Raw genomic sequence first — 21,226 nt, 5'->3', positions numbered from 1 at the left:
CTAGCAGTTAAATGAACCCTCCCTCAGCGGTGAGAAGGGCAGCAACCCTGTTTCACATAATTATTCTCCACAGGGTAATCAAACCTGTGATGGTAAGCATATTCCTCAGCAAGGTGGCAATCGCTAAACTATATTATCAAGTTAAACTCTAGTGATATGAAACTCTCGACGTTTCTGTACCTGTGTGATTAGGGATCAGAAGTGATGGTCATAATATGAAGTTGCATTTATATTCAAGTGCCAAATAATCGCCTAATAGTCTACTCAAATGTAGGCTAGTCCTTTAAATGATAGGACAAGTTTCACATTTATTCCGGGGGATAGGAAAACGGATGAGATGTTTCAATCATATGGGGCACTGTAGTCTTATGTCCGGTTGCCAGATATTTATTTTAGATGCATGTGCATTGCTTCATATATATTCAGATTCGAGCCCTGAAAAACCATAACCCAACTCACAAGATATTTAATATAGCAAGCAGAGTACTTTTTAAGGAGAATTCAAAAATACTTTGGATGTGGCTGTGAGTTTTCACTGTGTACATAGCAAGGGCTTTAACCCAAATGAATAAAATAAGAAAAACACTTTGGTGAATATCTCATCAAACTTGAAGTAGTAAACCATCTTGTAAAGCATTTATTTCTTCGCAAGTTTTTTCATAATTCACCCTTTTGTCTTGAAATCCTCGTAGCTCCCATCACTCGCATGAATGTAGCATACTGATCCCAAAGTTTTTGATTCATAATATTTCCAATGAATTAAAATACTTACAGCAGAGAATAGTACTTATGCATGCTATGCCCCTTTTTTGCTTCACAAAAAACAAAATTACACTTTTTAGTCTGATTCAACTTTTATTCACAAAATTCAACCTTATTAATGGCAATGAATTGTTTACAAATGAAAAAACACAGTATTATACACAGACAAGTGCAGAAGGCATATGAAAAATTTACAGTTCAAAATGTACTGATTCCCTGTCTACACCAAACATGAGAAATAAAATTCAAAGCTAAAACTATGATTTACAACAGTGGGAGGTCTATATTTTTTTAATTTTAACTCGTTTGTATAAATCAAGTTTAATAAACAACAGAAAAGCAATGTTAAATCGCTGCCTCTAATTATTTCATTTTGTAACTAGAATTGCAAAGTCAGAACATGTGTCATACTTCACACCTTCGAAACTCGGCGTGGTAGTTACCACGTTAAAATACTTAAGTTTATTTCAGAAGACTAAGAAAATACTCCTATGTGATTGAAATTATATTCAACTCAATGCAGTCAGAAGTAATCGTTACGCCCTAACTCAGTGGTTCCCAGAGTTGATTGACCGTGGTCAAACATAGAAGTGGAAGGATATTCGTGGTCTGGAGAGCGGCCGTATAACTCAATATCTGTATAATTGAATATAAACATCCTTGAACTGTGATAATGACGTAACAATTGGCGGTAACTGGAACGCAAAAAGAAGAAAAACATAGAATGATAAACTATTTCACTTAATTTCGGTGGGCCATATCAAATATGGGAACCACTGTCTCAACTTCTTAATGGTATTTTCTTACTTGAGACCGCATAGTTTGATGATGATTTAGTAGTATCAAATATTCTCCTTCCTCCGATATGGACACTAATATTCTTATAGAATCACTAAAATCAAGGTAAAATGTTGGACTCAAATGATAAGAAAAAATATTTACAACAAAATTTGAGAAAAATCTACGAATACCTATGTACAGTACAAAAATTAAGCAATAGAAAGACAATTCAATGTCTTATATTATTATCTGAGAAATCACCTAACGGAAAATATAACGAATAGATTAGAATTGTTTAGGATTAAATGCAATCAAATATCAGGGTGTCATAAAGTCTCTTTACAATTTTAATTTGTTATGAAGTCAGTTCTCAATATATCTTAGCCGGGTTTGTTGTTTTTTAAACAGTAATTGCTGAAGTATTTTTTCTTCATTTAATACATCTGTGAAGGCCTAAACAATATAAAATGGTATTGATAAATTCCCTTTGCAATTTTAAGATATTGTGAGACTTTATGGACATCCTATACATTTGTGAGGCGAATTGAGTATAAATAGAGTATGAATGGTGTTTATTTATTCTCAACATGAATATACCTGGTGGCAATCATGCACTATTTTGTGAGGCATGTATCGTAATGCTGTGTAGGAACAAAGAAACATTGAGTTTAAAAACTTGTTTTTGTCAGTAACAGAACTAACGAGGAAGACAATCGAAAATCGAAGACTACAATAGTCTAACTAAAACCGTCCATTATTTACTCAATTTTATACAATGAATATCATTTGCTGGGATTTTGGATACGTGTGATTCACCAGCGATCTGAAATCCGATGTCTTTATTGTACGGAAGTACCACATTTCCAACAATTGAGTGACCGAACCAACCCGCCCCATTCCTTTTGAATAAAGTCGCTGAGACTGTTGGTGTGTAACCAAGCACAGCCCACATGGAAGATAAAACTGTGTTCCGTTGGTGAACTAAAACCATTTTTTCAACTTCAGATCTGTCGAAACTAAGCTCAGTACAGCCTTTGTAGTCTCCTACAAGCTGACGACCACCATGAAGTTCCATAATATCCCACGTTCCGATTTGACAAAGTGCATTTCGTGTTTGGTCAATTTGAGAATAGGATAATTTCCCAGAAAAGAAATATGGAATCAAAGGATCTGTGATCATAGTCGATATTGGTTGTTTGAAAGAGGCAAGGAATTTTTGTAAATTTTTATGTGTGACAACATAATAATCATTCTCTATTAAGTCATCTATTTTACAGTTTTTATTCATCAATACAACTCTTGGGAAGAAAGATCTTTCATGTAAACATATTCCCGCTCTCATTAAATGATTTCGTAAAATTTGAGATTTGTTTCTGATAGACAAAACAGGGTTAGGAACCTGAGAAACAGAGGTCGTAAATTTACCAGAATTTTTCCGCTTTTCCCAGTAAGATTCATCTTTACAGAGAACTAGTTCTCCGCCATAGTTTTTCACCTCGATGCAATATATTCCTTCCCCTGTTAAGATCACAATATCTATTTCATGACGATGAGTTTGAAAATTATCTGGAATGCGTAAACGACGAAAAACATCTGAATTTTTCAATCCTGCTGATGATAGAAGTAGATTTTCTAATTCTTCTTCTGCTTCTCTTCCCGCCTTTTCCGCTTCATTGTCAACATGTTTAGGAGGACTGCTTGCCTGTTGGGCTTGTATGAGTCTGCTGGTTATTCCAATCATTTTGAATCTAAAACGAACAAGTTTCATTTAATTTTACAGTTTGGGAAAGCTTTGAAAAATAAGCAATACAAAAATAAAAAGAAGAAAAGTTTCAAAAGTCTGATTTCTATCTCTAAATGAATAGGAACCCAGTAAAATTAGAAGTATTGAAAGATTGATGCTTTCTAATCTATTTGAGGCATGACAGCAATAAATCTGTAATTCTATATTGAAAGCAGAGTAGTGCAGTAGTGTAAGGTACCTACACTAATTGCTGAATTGTGTGATTGTATCAAGTTACTGTATTATCTTTCATTGGGTCTAAAAAAGCACACGACGTTGGTGCTTAAACAATGCCAAACAAAAATCAGAAAATGTGATGTGAAAATAAATGCTGTAATTGCTTGAATACCAGTCTGGATTTCATGGCCTTAGCGAACGAGAAATCGGGCGTGCAATCAGAAATTCCCGCGTGCAAATAAGAATTTCTGGCGTGCAATTATAGCTCACGGCGTGCAAAACAACTGCGCCTGCTAAACTGATTTCGACCTAAGATACCTCTCAATACATCCGCGTAAAAATAAGTTGGATCATAGCAAAAATGGACGTTTGACCTTTGACCCCCAAAAACATCATTTCTATATTTTGTCACTAATTTTGAGAGTGTTTGTGCGACTTTAGATACCGGTGCTGTTCAGTACATCCGTGTAAAATTATTGTATTAAAAATACGCTGAATCAGAGCCATAACTGGCCAGCGTCGGCGAGGAGGCGATTTTTCTCGCGGGATTCCTATCATTCAACACCATATGGTGATTTTTGCTTCGCATTTTTCGATCAGGCCAAATCTTGCAATCAAGTATTAGTCGACAATTGTAAAGTTTTAATTTTTTGGCATCTTTATATTACTAGATTATTGATTTAAAAACTATTTAAACCGATTTACATTGGTGAGCAATTGCAAATTTTCGGCGTGCAAAATTGAATTCGCTCGCGTGCATTTTTGTGGAGCGCTAGCGCCCTCGGGCGTGCATCTGCCATGGAATCCAGTCTGGCTTGAATATTGCCAAACAAAATATGATGCAAAAATACAACCCAAATTGTTTTTTTTTCAAATAAAAGTAAGTTCTGCAGTTAGTTTAATACATATGCCTAATACACAGAATAACGGAATACAGTCAGACAGTTATAATTCTGTAATTGATTATATACTAGATTTCATATTTCAGTATTTATTTTAGCTATCTTATCAAATGGTCAACCACTGACATATCAGCATATCCAGTATCTACAAGTACTGAGTACGTCTGCACGTACAGATAACTGTATCAAGAGTCTGGCCAATTCATTTGAAAAATTGGAACAAATAAAGTACCGTACTGAAGTCTGGAAGTAGACCGTAGGTAGCATAGAAAATTAATACAGTAATATTGAATTTATTTACCATTTTTACAATGATTTCTTCATTTCTACTCTTGATAAGATCCCCCGATGAAAGTTAAACTCCAACAGCAAGTTACATTCAAAAGAATTCAGGAACATAAACTAAAAAAAAAAGAATGAATTGCGCCAGCGAGTCTTTGTTGTCGTTCTTTGTTTACGTCTGGTCGTTACGTCAGCTGTAATGAATCATGCGTAACATGCTGAGGTTCCGTGCTGACTACCAAGATATCCAGGCGGAGAGTACTTCGTATGGCACACCACCGTGTCCGGTTATCCATTTATGTAAGGTATAGGAATAAATATTTAAATATTTGTTTCATATACAAGAAAAGTTCGTATTTGTTTCGTAGAGAGGAAAAGAAAAGTGCGCTCGTCGTTCTTTTAAAACGGTTGATATTGTAAAATACAATACCCCCAACCACCGTCTGGTTGTCATGAAATATGAATAACAATCTTCTACTCTTGAATCGAAAAACAATAAATTTATTACTCCGTGGGGTTCTGAAAAGGGCATACAATTTTTCTCAATCTCTCTTTTCCATCCCAAATAGTGTTAACTTCGAATTTTTAGTGTGTAAACTGTAAACACTTCAATCATCCTAATCACGCTTGTACCCATTTCTCTCTCGCGCTCCACACAGGGCCTGGCTTTTTTAAAACACGTTTGTCGTCAGAATTTTCGTTTTTTTGCTTTTTTATGTCTATTCCAGTTTTTATTGTTGAAATCTTATGACTTACAATATTTAGTGCAACAATAGAATGTCGCATAGCTATACATTTGGATTTCCCCGAGCTTTGATTTCTTTGTTCATTTCCTTAACCATAGCCAATCAGAAAAATGTCAACAATGACGTAACAATTGCAATTTCTGTGACCGATATATCAGATATTTAAGCAGGGTTAGAAACACTCTGTCATTTTCATAGATTTGCATGTCAGTTTTTAGCTGCGTTTCCAGGAAATAGTTACGTATATATTAAATAACTTACTTGTCATTGTAGTGTCCATGATTCTAAACAGTGACCGCTTTTATTGTTTCGCTTATGTAACTAAACTGGCAACTGTAAGTTTGGGCATTGAACCCTGACCATTTTAGTATTGGCGCGATCTCTTTCATCGTAAGCCGCTTCGAGGTAGGACTTGTAAATGTGTGTGTTGATCAAACGGGGGTGTTAGTATCATTTAATAGGCTTAATTTAAATTTACATCCAATAATTATGTTTTCCTTGTTTTATATAGTTATAATTGGTCCCTGCTGCGTGGAAGCACTGCATTTTACCGGATTTCTATTTGACTACAATTTCAACAACTGTTTCCCATACTAAATTATTCAGCAATAAACATCTTTGAACAATAGATTCGAACATTGAAAAACCCACATCAGATAGATACGCGCCATCAAGAATAAAGGGGTCTTACTACTTACTGAATACAGCGCAAAACAGAAGGAAACCAGCGCAAAACAGAGAGAAACAGCGCAAAACAGGAGGCGCAGTTATTACCACCACCTGCCACGAAAGAACAAGGGCGCCTCTCGCCATGGTTTCATGGCGCTATTTCCGATATATTCACAAGGGTATGTACCGGATTCTAGGTCATCATGCGAAATTTTATCTACCTCATTTTTATCTAACCCTAAAGCCAAATCAATAAAAAGTGCATCCATATGGAAAATGTTCTAAATTATGGTACCAAAAATGTGTCACCAGCAGGGGCAGACCTGCCATTACAGCCTACATGTCTTGATTTGTGTTTTTAATTTGCTGCCGTGGTACACCAACTCAAAAAAAGCGCCCCAAGTCATTGCAAATTTTTTTTCTGCTTCGCGATGTTTTACGCTGTATTCAGTAAGTAGTAGAACCGAGAGTAAAGTGCTTGTGCAATTATCTATTTTAATCGGCGACAACGCGCACATCACCATTGTGTGGTGCCGTAGCTGTTATAGTCATTATGTTATTCGAGGAGCTTTAGTTTAGTTGTAGGAATCGAAATTAGGTCTCAATACCGCTGCTAAAATTAGCTATTAGTACGGCAGTACCTGTGGCGGCACGTGGTTGGATAATTTTAATAAAAATGATGGTTTCAAACGGTGACCGTACATTTGAACCCATACATTTCCACCCGTATATCCGCGGGTTCAATCTATATGAGAGGGCTAAAATCCATGGGTTAGGGTTAGTATGGGTTCAAATAACCGTAAAACAAACAAAATTTCCATAGGTGCAATAGTATGCAAGTGCAATTGTCGTGGGTTCAAATGTGCAGCGTACCAGCAATGTATGAAATAATTATCCAGGTTCAGAATATTTTCTAATATGATCTGTCCTCTAGTTTCCCTATCAATAGTCCAAGTCTTTACGCTTTTTTATGTCATTTATTTAACAACTCGAAGAGTGAACGATCCAAAACAACCAAACACTCCAAAGGAACGAAAAGCATAAAATAAAAATAACAGATACCAAGCAGTAAAAAGGCAAGAAAGACCATATACACCATAAAAATACTGACGAACCCTGAAACGATATCACATGACGTCATTTAACAGGCAAAACAAGGGTCGTCACAAATGTAATTGAACCGTTTCAAACATGTAAACCAGTCAACACTCCCAAAATAAGCATACTTTTTCCAATAGTTAAGTATAGGGAAACTGTTTTCGGGTATATCCTAAGTTCAAGGAATATGTAGGTAGCCTTTATCACATGCTAATTCCCTACCCTGTATTGCATTATTTGAATTATAAAATATTGCTGTCCGCTCAAAATTGTCATATAATAATCATCCTATGATAGCAAACGAAAATACAACTTTCTATGGGAAAAGACATTTGTGTAATATTGCAAACTGTGCAAATCTACCACTGTGTCAAGAGTTTCAAATGTGACAAATCATGGGACTTTTGTACTTTGTAAAATTTTTGGCCTTTTTGTGTCTTGACTTGGCTTTTTGGATCACTTGGATCTGGCGACAGTGGCTCCACAAGCAGCGCGTGTAATCATTATTTTATTTATTGGACACGTTTAGTGGACATAACGATCGTTTTGGTATTTTTGTTGTTCTTGTTGGACACGTAGTGGACATAACGATCGTTTCAATATTATGTTGTTGTTGTTCTTGTTCTTGTTATCCTTGTTGTTGTTCTTTGACACGTTTTTAAAAAGTCGCTTTTCTCTTCGAATACTGGACCAATTGCTTTGAAATTTTCAGTGGTTGAAGATAAAATTTTTCTCCAGAAGGCTATTACTTATTTTTTTGCTATGACGTCATCAAAATTATTGCCATTGGGTGGCGCTACGTGTCCATATATTTGAGCATAGCTCTCTTGTTCTTATTTGTCTTCTTCTTGGTATCGTTATGAAAAAATCGCTTTTCTCGTTGATTACTGGACCAATTGCTTTGAAATTTTCAGTGAGTAAAGATTATATTTTTCCCCAGAAGGCTATTACTTTTATTTATTCTTAAATTTTATATGAATTCTATGAGATATGATATTTCATAAAAATTTCGCGGTATTTATTTTTACTCATGGGAACACTGTTTTACACTTATTTCAAGCGGTTTCGCGATCGATTGTCTTGCTCAGTACTACAGCTACTGTAGGTCGGTACTGGTAAGTTGCCATACCGGTACCGTAACGCAGTGAAATTGACTTATTCCTTCCGCGGTATTACTAATGCTGCAATGCAAGTTTTATAGCCTATCGTATGCGGAACGGAATATCAGACCTACAGGTTCGGTACCGGTACTGGTAGCTCAGTACGTAAGTACGATACTGGTACTCGTGCCGGTACCGGTGTCTTACCACAATGAAATTACCGTAACTTATTCTTTCACGGTCCTACCAGTGCAGTAATGCAAGCGTTGTAGCACTTGTAGCCTACTATATTTGTTTATTTTGATGAGAGTCTACTGGAAACAACATAAAATTTGAAAGGGAAGAATTGTTCTGTGATCAATTATCTGTCCTAAAGTGTAAACAACATAAAATTTGCAAGGGAACAACTGTTCTGTGATCAATTACCGTATATGGCCTACAGTGTACAGGTAAGATGCTGGCTGACTGCTAACTCAGTACCGCACCTACGTTATGTACCGGTACCGCCGTAAATTCAGCTCTCATCTCTTTGCTTTTTGTTACAGTTCTACTGAAAACAACGTAAAATTTGCAAGGGAAGAACTGTTCTGTGATCAATTATATGGCCTACAGTGTACAGGTAAGATGCTGGCTGACTGCTAACTCAGTAGCGTGCCTACATTAGGTACCGCAGTGAATTTCGCTCTCACCTTTTTGTTTTTTATTACAGTTCTACTGAAAACAACATAAAATTTGCAAGGGAAGAACTGTTCTGCGATAAATTATCTGGCCTACAGTGTACAGGTAAGATGCTTGCAGACTGTGAAGTCAGTAAGTTAAGTAGGTACGGTACCATACCGCAGTGAATTTCGCTCTCATCTTTTTGCTTTTTGTTACAGTTCTACCGAAACAACATAAATATGCCAAGGAGGAAGCATCACAACCTTTCCAACAACATTCAACATGTTCTAAAATATGGTGGTCGCGGTCTCACTAACGCAAAAAATATTTGCTGGGTTAACAGCGTTTTACAAATATTTTTGCGTCTCCCACTTCATGTACAATATGATTTTTGTCTTTGCTCAATAACAGAGGCCTGTAATTTCTGTAAGCTTATATCTTTAAGACGCAGAATGCTGTTTTCACCAGCTAAGTCAACAAGATGTCTTTCAGCATATGAATTTACTCTGTTTGTTCTAGATTACCATGCTAATAAAAAAAGCTATGACAGATCACGGTACTCCGATACAGGTACTATTAAGTTACCTCATATGATTTTCGGAAAATTGCTTTTCGTGTCCATATATTTGAGCATTGCTCTCTTGTTTGTTTTAGGAGTCGGTTGTTGTTTACGTTTCGTATAATTTGCTGCAAAGAACGTAAAAGTTGTAACTCTACCGAGAAGTGGGATGGGAATCGACGCTAAATGTAACAATCGTCTTTACTGGCGTTAACTGAAGAGAAAATGCTTTCATTTAAATTAAATGGAGGTAAGTTTCCCTGTAGTTACTCTGTTCATTTGAAATTCAGCGATCGCAGTCTTGCGCATAACATTTATTTTAGGTGTACACTATTAGGTCTATGTAGCTTTTTTATTTTATCCCAATTTCTGCATTAAACTTGAAAGTGTGAGGAGCGCACAAATCGCTCACAAATTTGTGAATCCTCACTCTGTAATAGCAATTAGACGTATTGTAATGACCTCGACCTTCAAGTTGGTAGTAGCTGTAAGTAAATTTTTATTAAAACAAAATAGCATTATTATCGTATTCTACAACTTTTTTTGATATCAGTTGTGCTAGTCTCAAACGATCTTTCTCGAAGTAAATGTGATAATAATAACAGAAAGAAACAAACGTGTATACAAGGCTTTTATTAGCTCAAACGTCGACTAAGAGTCTATAAGCAGCACAAACCAAAGAATGACTTTCAGATCAAAACACAGTGCTATTAAAGGACGAACAGTATACGCAACAGGGTCAAATGTCGTGGCTGTTTCAGGCGTTGTTAGATTTTAATACATATAACACCACATTCTCCCCAGCTGATGAAAGTAAAACAATAAAAGTACAATAATAACTCAAGTATGGAAACATTAATCTGAAATAAAGGAATTTAACTTATGGCTACAAAATTTGCAGTAAAACAATGAAAGTACAATAATAACTCAAGTATGGAAACATTAATCTGAAATAAAGGAATTTAACTTATGGCTACAAAATTTGCACAGCGCGAAACGTTTTTATGCGAGAACAGCCTCACCCCAAGATGACGCTGCAAGGCAATAATTATTCTTATTATCTATTGGAATTAGGGAATTCCCCCGTACATTATTTCGAAGCAATGCTGTTCTGGCACTTGAAGTTGGTTGAAGTTTCTGGGGAAAATTGGACACTACATATTAAGTTAGGATTAGTAATAGTACAATACCAAAGAAATACCATTACTCATATTGGCAGCTAACGAGAAAATACGTCTTCAAGACTGTAAAAAAACCTCAATAAACATGACAAAATAAGAAATATCAAACAAAACTTCCACTCCTGGCTCCAATATTAACAGAATCCGATTTCACATCCCAAATCGATTATTGGTATTGTAAAAAAATCGACCGGGTTGGAATGGTTGTCACGATAGGTCTAAATCCCGGTACTCCCGTAGTATGTGTACCGGGTTGGGGTTAAGCCATTATTTTATTTCGATATTTCCTTTTTTTGTTATATATATTACGAATTCGGGGACTGTTAGCCAAATGAATATACCCCCCTGTCTATAGGCTTCAGTTCCTTTTCACAACTTGATATGAAGTAGGTGAACAAAATCATTTATCTACATATTGAAACACATACTTCTGGAGTGCACTAATCCCACCTGCGTTTACCAGATACTTGAATTTTCATCGTTATTCTGGGTTCGACTTTGCATACCCCTTAATTCATTTACCAAGTATGAAAATTGTGCCAAATCGCTACTCTCCGCTTAAAAAAGCTTTGAATATTAACAGAAAAGCCTCAACTCCAAACCCCCGATCAATTACAGCAGTTAGACCAGGCGTGGGCACGGTTTTGAACCAGGGGCCAAAAATTTTGCCCACTTAGACTGGCGGGCCATGAAAGTGTGACGTAAAAATTTACATTTTATGAACAATGTTTACAGTATTACAAAGCAAAGGTCGAAAACAATACGCCTCATGCCAAAACTAAATTTAACCGCAATCTCAACAAATTCCTTGAGCTATTTTTAGCTAAAACATCAAAATTGGATTTTAGTTTGGTTGTGGCAGCATCAGGCGGGCCAGATTGATTTACCCAACGGGCCGGATTTTTGCCCGCGGGCCATGTCTGAGTTGGATCATTAATGAAAGTTGTTATTATGAGTCTAATTGCAAAAACTCAGCGGCTTTCTTTTTGGTTTCTTCATCAGTGTATTGTGACGCCAATTCGTTTTCTGGTTTTATCCCAGAACTTCCAGGGTTCGCCGGTCTGTAGTAATCATCGTCCTCCAGAAGCTCCTCTGTCGTCGAGATTGCTGAAAATATTGTATTTGTTGATTGACCAACTCTTAATTCAATCATAGCAATATATTTTATTAACTAGGCAGATCTGGGTTATGACATAGGATAGGATTTACATATTTATCCTGGGGGAGGGGAAAGACATAAGGCGGTTTAATCATATGGCGAACCTCGGCCTTTCGTAAGGTTACCAGTCTGTGTCGGGTATGGGATTAGTTACCAGTTATTTGTTTTTGGAAGCATGGACTTGATGGACCTCCTGAAGTATGCGCACCAAGATGGCGCACAACCTGAACTCAGGTTATGTACCAGGTTAGGGTTCAGGTTATGCGACATCTTGGTGCGCATACTTCAGGAGTACTTGATTGTGTAAGAAGCCGCAACCAACCAGCGGTTACCTGGATCACCCTGCGGTGAGGAGGAGTTCGGCAATACTCTCGCACAAAACTATCCACGCATGGGATTCGAATCTTGGAGCCCACGCATGGTAATCAAAGTTGCGGTGGCTAGCCTATTCCTAACGCTTAGTACGATGCGCCACGGCTTACTATTGCTCAGTTGGTCAAACAGTGACATAGCGTGAATTTAAATTAAATCGACAACAGCAACAATACGACTTTGATATATATATATTAACAGTTCGGATGCTAAATGCCTGCCTTAGCTTTTATGAGCGTGGCCAATTATTAAGATGGGATTTTTATCCTTTTAACTTCTCGCTATTGTGACGCTCTCCAAAAAATATGCTCAAGTTGCGACCCCCCGGGAATAACATCTCGATGCCTTCCAATAAAAGACCTCCCTTGCAATGAGTTTTATATAAATTATGCCTGAAGAGATCTGCCGTGGTGTCAATATTGAAGATTCGTTTAAGTCAACGCCAGTTGGTCAACGCGCAGTATCAACAACGCTCGATATGTCCATGTTCGTAAATGGATTAGAAATGAATGACATGCATGACTCAAGACTATCCAACGTGTGTGATTTCATAATTGGAACATTGAATGACCCATGGCATTAGCGAGGCCACATATGAATAAAAGTAACGTTACAATAATTAATATATTGTCATCCCTGTCATCCCAATATATTGTTCTCAAGTGTGATTCAAACGAGAATAACGAGAATTTAGACTTGAGATCTATGTGTTGAGAACCACGGCTTTAACTCATAGCCTTGGACTACAGACAGGGTTGCCCATTTACGGCGGAACGTCATTCAAAAATGCAAAATTGATCTCGAAATCGAGATTATATGTCTCTATAAATTCTCACACAAATGAAAAATAATTCATTTTCACTAGATCCGAATGTCAATGTCATAATTTTATATTGCTTTTTTTTCCACATAAATAGTTATCTAATATTTTATGATGTTTAGTAGTAAACAATGTACATATCGGAAAAAGAAAAGCCGTAATGTTTGGTATTCGAATTTAAATATGTTTCCTAATTTGACTAAATCCTAAATTGATATGTGACAAGTGCGATCGAGCAATATGAAGGGTTAAATTTCGATAAATCTAACACTGTGGTCGGGCTACAATTGACATGAACAACTGTATATTAATGATAAAATAATAAATACCTTTTACATTTTTTTGTTGTTTTCCTTTCCGCCTTTTTATTTTTCGTTGGCAAGCGCATATGTACCAGCAGACCTTCCATTTACTTCCTATTCCACAGCATCTTACGCGTGCTTGTTGTTTCAACCTTACTTTTTGGGTACACTAAAGAAAATATTATTGCATATCAGAGGGACAATACGCACTCACATCCCATACAATTTCAGGTACAAATACTACGGGAGTCACTTGGCTAGTCTTCGTACTCGTAATAGAACTAAAATATGGAAAATTGGAATAAAATTATGACCTAACCTGGTACACATACTATGTTCAGGTGTCCGCCATCTTGTTGCACATACTACGGGAGCGCAACTCGATGTACTTCATCGTAGTTTTTTTATATGAATTTTTTCGTTTATTTGAGAATTAACTATACACATATTATGACTTTGTATCGGCCAGACTGGCAGTCCACTATCTTGCTCAAACTATGACCAGATTAAGTGAATATAGAAAAATTCCCGCTAAGACTCACCGTAGCAAATTCATGAGCAAATTCTTCAAGCTGTTCTGTCTTCGCATCAAGTGTGTCTAATTCTGCATTTCGTTGTTCAACCAGATTTATGACGTTGTTTCTGAAACATATTTAATTTTTATAGCAAAAACCTTATATTGGCAGTGGTTCTCAAACTTTTTTTCTAAATTGTCCCTTCGCCTATTTTAGAACTACGTTTCCTTCCCTCCATAAAACGACTTCATTTGTTCAATCTTTATCGGAGTCTTAGCTGGTATTATACGCAAGTTGCACTCATGTGTCAAGTCGAGTTTATTTTTTCCAACCAGTAAAAAATATCACAATCATAAATTACGACAAAAAAATAATTTACACAGTTTTACTGGGGAAGAGAAGTCGCGGGGAACCGAACTAGTTATCGAGCAGCGACACCCAAGGTTCTAATATCCTAATTAAAAAAGTATGAATCCAGGAGTTTTGAAACTACTATACCCTATAATTATGGTGAGTACCGTATTAAATAACAAACTAAACCAGAGATTATATACGAGAGATTAGGATCATAAGACCAACAGATGAGTGAGGAATTCCCCATTTCAACGCAATCGCTATAAGCAGGTGCTGTTATAAAAATCAGTCTGGAGAATTTTGAAGGTGTCCTAGAATCTAGATAACCACGTGTTTACAGTGTGGAGGCATCGGTAGGAAAAGTGAGGAGTAATAAATCACGCTGACAATATGAGTTTTATAATAATAATAAAATAAGCTACATTATTTCACTGCCAGTAAACGGGCAACTGTAAGGTCCCGTACCTCACCCGTATGTGCAAAACTAGGTAATATAGTACTAATACTACAGCAAATACAAAACAAAATTTCTCTCCAAGAACAAAAACATTGCTCACTCGGTAGGAACGTGGTACAATAAATTTTATTTTTAGAGCTTTGTGCAAAGTTTCAACGTATTATTTAGAAGCCGTAACAACGTATTAATTGCGGGCAAAATTGCGAGAGAATTTGCGTCTTCCATCGTCAGAGCTGAATGCTTCAATCATTGCATCCACTGAATTACCGCAAAACACGGATGAATACACTTTGATCGGCGCTAGCCGCTATCGCGAACTGTCTAACCTAGTCTTCAAATTATTTAGCCTTGAAACCTTTATAGTTTATGCCGATCAGCCAACTCATACACCAGGTATCAATAGTATCATCCGTATGGAGTATCAAGGCACTATCAGGGTATCTCAACACACGCCGACCACCGCTGTCGAACGCTTCCTCCGTTGCCGATTTCTCAATGCGGATGCATTGTGGACGTAATGCGCAAAACCGGCGAAGACATACATGCCCGTTTTGTGTTAAGCGGGTGGTAGCGGGCGATGGCTATCTCGAAAAACCAGGACTGGTAGCGCTATAGATCCGTTTAGCAAATACATACAGTATTGAAGATAAAGAGAAAGCGTTGCCGCCATAGTTTATCAAATTCAATAATCAATTGTTGCAATAATTCAAACTGCTCGCGTACGTGGTACGCGTACCACAGGTTAAATACTACTGATTTATTTAGTAGGACAATTTCATGGTACCTATAACAACAACTATATTTTACTGTCAATACTAAAATTTATTAATAAGGAAAAATGTTTACTCTAGCTACAAACTAGGGCTATACACATACATGCATATAAATAATATAAGATTTTTCATATTTATCACTGGGAGAGGAAAGCCGATAATATGACATAGTCATATGGCGAACCACAGCCTCTCTGTTACCTGTCATTGTCGGATAGCTAAGGAGGTATTAAGGCAGCGTTTCCCAACCTTTTTTGGTCGCGGACTATTTTCTCACCAGCGAAAACCTTTGCGGACTCAAGGTGCTTTTATTGCAACCGTACTCTGTGCGAAGAAGCAATAAAACCAACACAATTTTAACTCGCCGCAATTACGCGTTCGTTAAAAAAGTCGACTATTTTAGTGTATAATGGCCTTCTCTGTCGCACAATATTCAATCCGTGACAACGACGACAATTTAAAATGTCTTTCTATTTTAATTTAATTGTGTTCATGGTAACTCGCGGTTACGTTGACTTACGACAGGAAGAAAGCATTATTAAGCCACGGCAATCTGCGAACATAATAATGTTGCCCGATTATATTAGTTTTGGTACATATTTTTTGCGACTACTCTTATAGCTATACCTGCTATAAATAACCAGAAAGTACAACTTGATTTAGTACTTATTAAAATATATATTTAAAGTATATATATTAGTGAATCAAAAATACATATTCATCGCCTTTCTTCATTATAATTTAATTGTGATCATTTTAATCTGCGGCTGTGTTGAGGAAATAAAAGCATTACTACTAAGAAAATTTCATGACAATCCGTGAACACAAAATTGCGTGGTAAAGTGCGCGATTATATTTCATTTTTATTCGTATTTTTGTGAATTCGACAAATCTGAACTGTTCGTACAACACTTACGGCGCTCCAGTACTGTACGTACCAATGTGGAGGCAGTAAAGCAAAGAATCCTAGGGGAAAATGCCCTGGTACGTATACTACAGTAGCACCCGAAATTTTGCGATTTGCAATGTCAAAAAAAGCATTTTTAATCGGTCATCATGAAACAAAACTTATGGTGTTCTCCGTTTTATTTTCAGTATTTTGTATTGCCGCTTTTCAATTTAGAAAATTTGGATTTCTACCATTGAAATCTACCAGAAAAAAAATTATTCCTCGTTGTTCGAACTCGCGAGAATCACCGCTTAGGTATCTATCGAAGCGTGTGCAGACTCGTGTGTTTTTGTCGGAAATCCGCAAGTTTGATTTAGCGACGCGCAAGTGACCTGTCGCGTCACATGTTTCCAAATTTTCGAATAGTAAATTGCTATTCTAATAGTTGAATATTCGAATATATGCCCAGCCTTACTCAGTAACCAGTAATTAACGACTCGATTAATGTTATGTGAATAGACTTGCTTTTTATTTGTTATGTAAATTCTAACGTAAATCTTAACTTGGCTGATAGTTCAGTTTCGCAGAAAAGATTGCGGCCCGCTGCAGTAAATTTCTGGCTCGTTGCGGACTCATTCAAACGCTCCTCCGACTCATTTGAGACCGCGGACTCGGGTTGGGAAACACTGTATTAAGGGATCAGTCAACCAGTTATTTGTTTAATAAGATACATGATTTTATGGCAGAGGAAGCAGTTATCGTCCGGAGTTTACGTTAACCACCATACGGCACGAAGAATCCAGCAATCCTCTCGCACATAATTTTCAAACTAGATAGCGATCGGAGACCGCCGACTTATCGATCTAAACTGCGGTTTCGATTCCTTCGCTCTGATTTAATAGCGACACCGCGTGTCCCATCACTAATTTTTTAATAACTCGCTAATTATACGACACAATTCATCCAAAATCAATAGGCTTCTGAGATATCATGAATGCACGTGCAAAATTTGGAGCAGATTCAACCTCGCTTTCGTGAGATATCGCGTAACATACGAAAGTGTCTAACAGACAAACAGACAAATACCTATCAACATACTTACCGATCGAGATCGATAAGTAACAATGAACGTTAGTCTTGACTTAGGTACCTTAGTATCCCTTCCACTTCCTCCGCTTGTTTTCTAACGGTTTCAACGTCATGAACTTTTGCTCTTCCAATCACACCTTGTTCTGTGGTATAATACTTGGGTTAATTTCTTTCCACCTATTGGATTTTTCAGAGCCCGATATTTGCCCAAACGATCGCGATAATATTCGTCAAATCCGATCATTTCATGCTTTCGCTCAACCCAATCAATGGTGCATGCCTTGTCTAAAGCATCATTTAGACTTTAGAGTTTTAGACCACATTAAACAGATTTAACATTTTTTAATTTTTAGCATGCTTAACCGGTGTTTTGAAATTTTATTCCGTACCAAATTAGAATTCGTAAATTTAGGATTAGTAGTATGTCGTGAGTTTCGTAGATTTGTAAAAGTGTTCAGGCTCCTTCAAAAAAGAAATCTTAAAAAAGACAATCATTTTTTTTTGGAAAACACAGAAAACAATAATTCTTGAAGTCTATAGCGCCAAAATCTCGAGTAGAGAACTATGATGTTCATGGTACTCCTAAATTTCAACCACAGTACGTCTCCCAGTTTCATTAAGTGCTAACGCAAAATATAAAAGGTCAAACGCCGTCTCAACTTCTATTACATCATTTGATTTACCGCCCTTTTTCTTCTTGAAGAAATTCTTCAACTTTTTTTTTTTCTTTTTATCTTTCCCTTTCTTACTTATAGAAGCGGTCTGGTACATTTTCACGTCGCTATCTTCGGTATGTGGGTGTGGAATAAGGTGCGATGGAGATCTAAAATTAGAGACACTGCATTAGATTTGTAGGACCGACTGACTATGGAGGAGTCCCATCATGCAAAAGAATTGCGTCCATTTCGAATAGAAATAAGGATAATAGACTAAAACGGTACTCCCGAAGTATGTAAACCATGGCCGAACCCTAACCTGGTACACATACTACGTTCCGATGTCCGCCATCTTGGTTCATATACCTCGAGAGTACCACTAAAACAAGACAGCACTAAAACAAGCCCGAATATATGACACGAAGATCAAATAACTGACCGCAGTTACGCGACTCATAACAAAATGGGTCTGACTCTGCGCACCGAGTTCGTGAAATCGTAACAGAGGACAGCTTTGACGTAGGCCGCCACGCCTGGCGCAATAAAAACGGTGTTCCCATATATAAAAATAAAACAGCGAAATTTCGGATGGCATAACGGATCCCATAAGATTCATGCAATATTTGAGCACAAATAAAACGACAATTCAAGTAAACGGTCCAATTCGCGTCCAATAAAGCCTTTACATTTCATCACCCTTTCATAAAACAAAATATCGAGAAAAGGTATTTTACTTTAAGAATCTTACAAGCCTGGTTAAGTTTACTAATTTACAACTGAAAAACGCGCAAGCCCTGTGAAAAAATGCGAGCGGCGAAGGTAACAGTGACCTCAAGAAGGCTATGGGTATTTCTCATTAGTGAATTTGTCAAAACAGAATGTTGAACATCACGCGCGGGTCTTATATCCGAACCCAAATGTTATTTAACCATAATTTTTGCAAACACTTCCGTCTCAGGGTCGTCGCATTGATCTTCATAAAATTGGCATCTCGATTCCTTAACTTGGGTCTCAGTCAGTTATTACACGACCATTTTCCCTAATATCACTTAGGGTTAAGTTTATATGCTTAGATGGCTGATGTTTATACTGGGGCTTCAAACCTAAATTTAGACGAAGATATTAGTAATGCATCTTTATGCTGTGCTGCTTTTTGCACCTTAATAGGTAAAAGCAACAAGATTAGCCTGTGCAACAAGTATTTAGGTATTTGAACCCTGTGCGAGATGAAGACTTATTATTGAACCATCTTGTTGTGTTTAAGGTAAAGTCAAAACCACTTTAGGAATAGTTTGAAAAACGTCTATCGACATAGATTTACATTACTATCACAGTTTAACTACCTGTTTTTTTTCATTGGACCGGATTTGTTGGGATTGAGCGAAGATTGAGCTTCTAAAGACACTGAACGCTGTTTTGAGGTTGAAGGAGGCATCGTATCTCGTGTTCCCATTGCACCAATTTCTTTTATATCTTCCTGTTTTGAGTCGCGAATTGGGGGATCATATGAATCGATAGTGCCAATCTGTCGCGACGTTACGGCATTGTTATTGTCTTTAGCACTTTTTCCAGAATCAGGGTTACTTTCTGTAACGTTGTCTGTCAATGCACTCAAGTCTATTTTTGGAATTTTGCTGGTCTTCAATTCACTCTTTTTCGTTTTGACGTTCAGTTTCATTTCTTTCTTTCTTTTTTCTCGTTTTTGTTCTTTTTTTATTTCTCCCTTTTTCATACTTTTTGTTGGTTTCATTAAAAATGGATTTAATTCCATATCTTCATCTTTCTTTTTTCCATTTTTAGTTATTTTCTCTGCCGATCCGAAAGGATTTAATTTATCAGGATAATCTGATTCTTGATTTTCTACCTTTTTTCTTATTTTATCTTTCGTTTTTGTCATTTTATCGATATTTAACTTTAGATTATACTATATATTCTGCAATACATCAAATATAAGATAAAGCATTAACTTGTGTAGTGCATACATATTGCTAGAATCTGATTTTATATTGTGCCAGTTTCACATTGTTAGAGCACTGGGGTTCAGTGGTTAAAGCCTGAAGATCAACAATAATGGCTAATCAGTTCACACAACTAGGTTCCAATCTCTTACCACCACCGCATTCTGGGTGTGATAAAATGCAAGAGCAGTTTCAAGTATTTTGTGGCGTCTGAAGCTGCCGCAAAACTATGGCGGGATTACCAAACCACGGCGACTGACTTTTTAGCTGTCACAAACCAATGGTGGGATGCCGGTACCACGACAGCAAATTGAAAACCAATGGCGGGTAAAATTTTGCTGTCGTAACCAAGGCGTTTCGGCTGTAATGGCAGGGCTGCCCTTGATGGTGACAAATATTGTATGGGTAAGTTGGAACATTTTTCCTATGGGTACAGATTTGATGTATTTTGGATTAGGTTTCAAGTTTAGGTAGATATATATAATTCTGCATGATAAACTCAAATCTGGTACATTACTTAGTGAATATACCCGTAATACTGATTACTGAATAACGCCATAAAGCCATAGCAAGAGACGCCGCGGTTCGTTCGTAGCAGAAGCTGCCATGATGTGATGGGAACTGCAAGTCATAAATTGAGCGGACAATGGCGAACGGGGTACAGGTATTTGAACCCTGTGCGAGATGAAAGCTTAATATCGAACCATCTTGTCATGTTTAGGGAAAGGTCAAAATCACTTTATGAATAGTTTGAAAAGAGTCTATCGAATGATATAGAAAAATTCATGAAAACATTACTATCACAGTTAAACTACCTATTTTCTTTCACTGGATTCAATTTGTTGGGATGGAGCAAAGATTGTACTTGGGATAGGATTTACATATTTATCCCGGGGAGAGGAAATCCAATAGGACGGCTTAACCATATGGCTAACCACGGCCTCTCGTCCGGTTACCATTCCATGCCGGGAATGGAATTAGTTAGGTATTTGTTTTCGGAAGCATGGACTTGATGGTGGAGGAAGACGTAAAACTAACAAGCAACGAAACTATTTAGAAATCCACAATATCGGAGGTATCGGTAATATTTAAGGGAAAACTCAAGTATTTTCGGAACAATGTGGTTAAGCCATAATTTTATTTCAATTTCCCTTATTTTAGTTCAATTAAGAGTTCGGGGACT

At 36.9% G+C, this 21,226-nt stretch overlaps 2 protein-coding genes and 1 long non-coding RNA gene across 3 annotated transcripts; 1 reads left to right on the top strand and 2 right to left on the bottom strand.

Annotated features, from left to right (window-relative positions):
- Positions 1-1,142: 1,142 nt before the first annotated feature.
- On the bottom strand, positions 1,143-4,889 carry LOC120347658 (uncharacterized). The gene is made up of 2 exons (XM_039417714.2): positions 4,706-4,889; positions 1,143-3,290 (listed from the first exon to the last, which is right to left on the bottom strand). The coding sequence occupies exon 2, from the start codon at positions 3,281-3,283 to the stop codon at positions 2,297-2,299; it is 987 nt and encodes a 328-aa protein (XP_039273648.2). The 5' UTR covers positions 3,284-3,290; positions 4,706-4,889; the 3' UTR covers positions 1,143-2,296.
- Positions 4,890-8,228: 3,339 nt separating this feature from the next.
- Positions 8,229-9,508, top strand: LOC120328821 (uncharacterized). Its single transcript, XR_013479165.1, has 4 exons — positions 8,229-8,748; positions 8,845-8,918; positions 9,009-9,082; positions 9,178-9,508. It is a non-coding gene; the product is annotated as an uncharacterized LOC120328821 (long non-coding RNA).
- A 686-nt stretch (positions 9,509-10,194) lies between these two features.
- On the bottom strand, positions 10,195-20,004 carry LOC120346963 (uncharacterized). Its single transcript, XM_078117931.1, has 6 exons — positions 19,429-20,004; positions 18,113-18,252; positions 17,491-17,572; positions 13,895-13,994; positions 13,380-13,521; positions 10,195-11,806 (listed from the first exon to the last, which is right to left on the bottom strand). The coding sequence occupies exons 1-6, from the start codon at positions 19,980-19,982 to the stop codon at positions 11,649-11,651; spliced, it is 1,176 nt and encodes a 391-aa protein (XP_077974057.1). The 5' UTR covers positions 19,983-20,004; the 3' UTR covers positions 10,195-11,648.
- Between the last annotated feature and the right edge of the window lie 1,222 nt (positions 20,005-21,226).

Source organism: Styela clava, chromosome 11 (assembly GCF_964204865.1).
Source record: "Styela clava chromosome 11, kaStyClav1.hap1.2, whole genome shotgun sequence".
Taxonomy (NCBI): Eukaryota; Metazoa; Chordata; class Ascidiacea; order Stolidobranchia; family Styelidae; genus Styela; species Styela clava.
The sequence above is the reverse complement of the archived record's forward strand: the minus strand, read 5'-3'. Positions and strand labels throughout refer to the sequence as shown.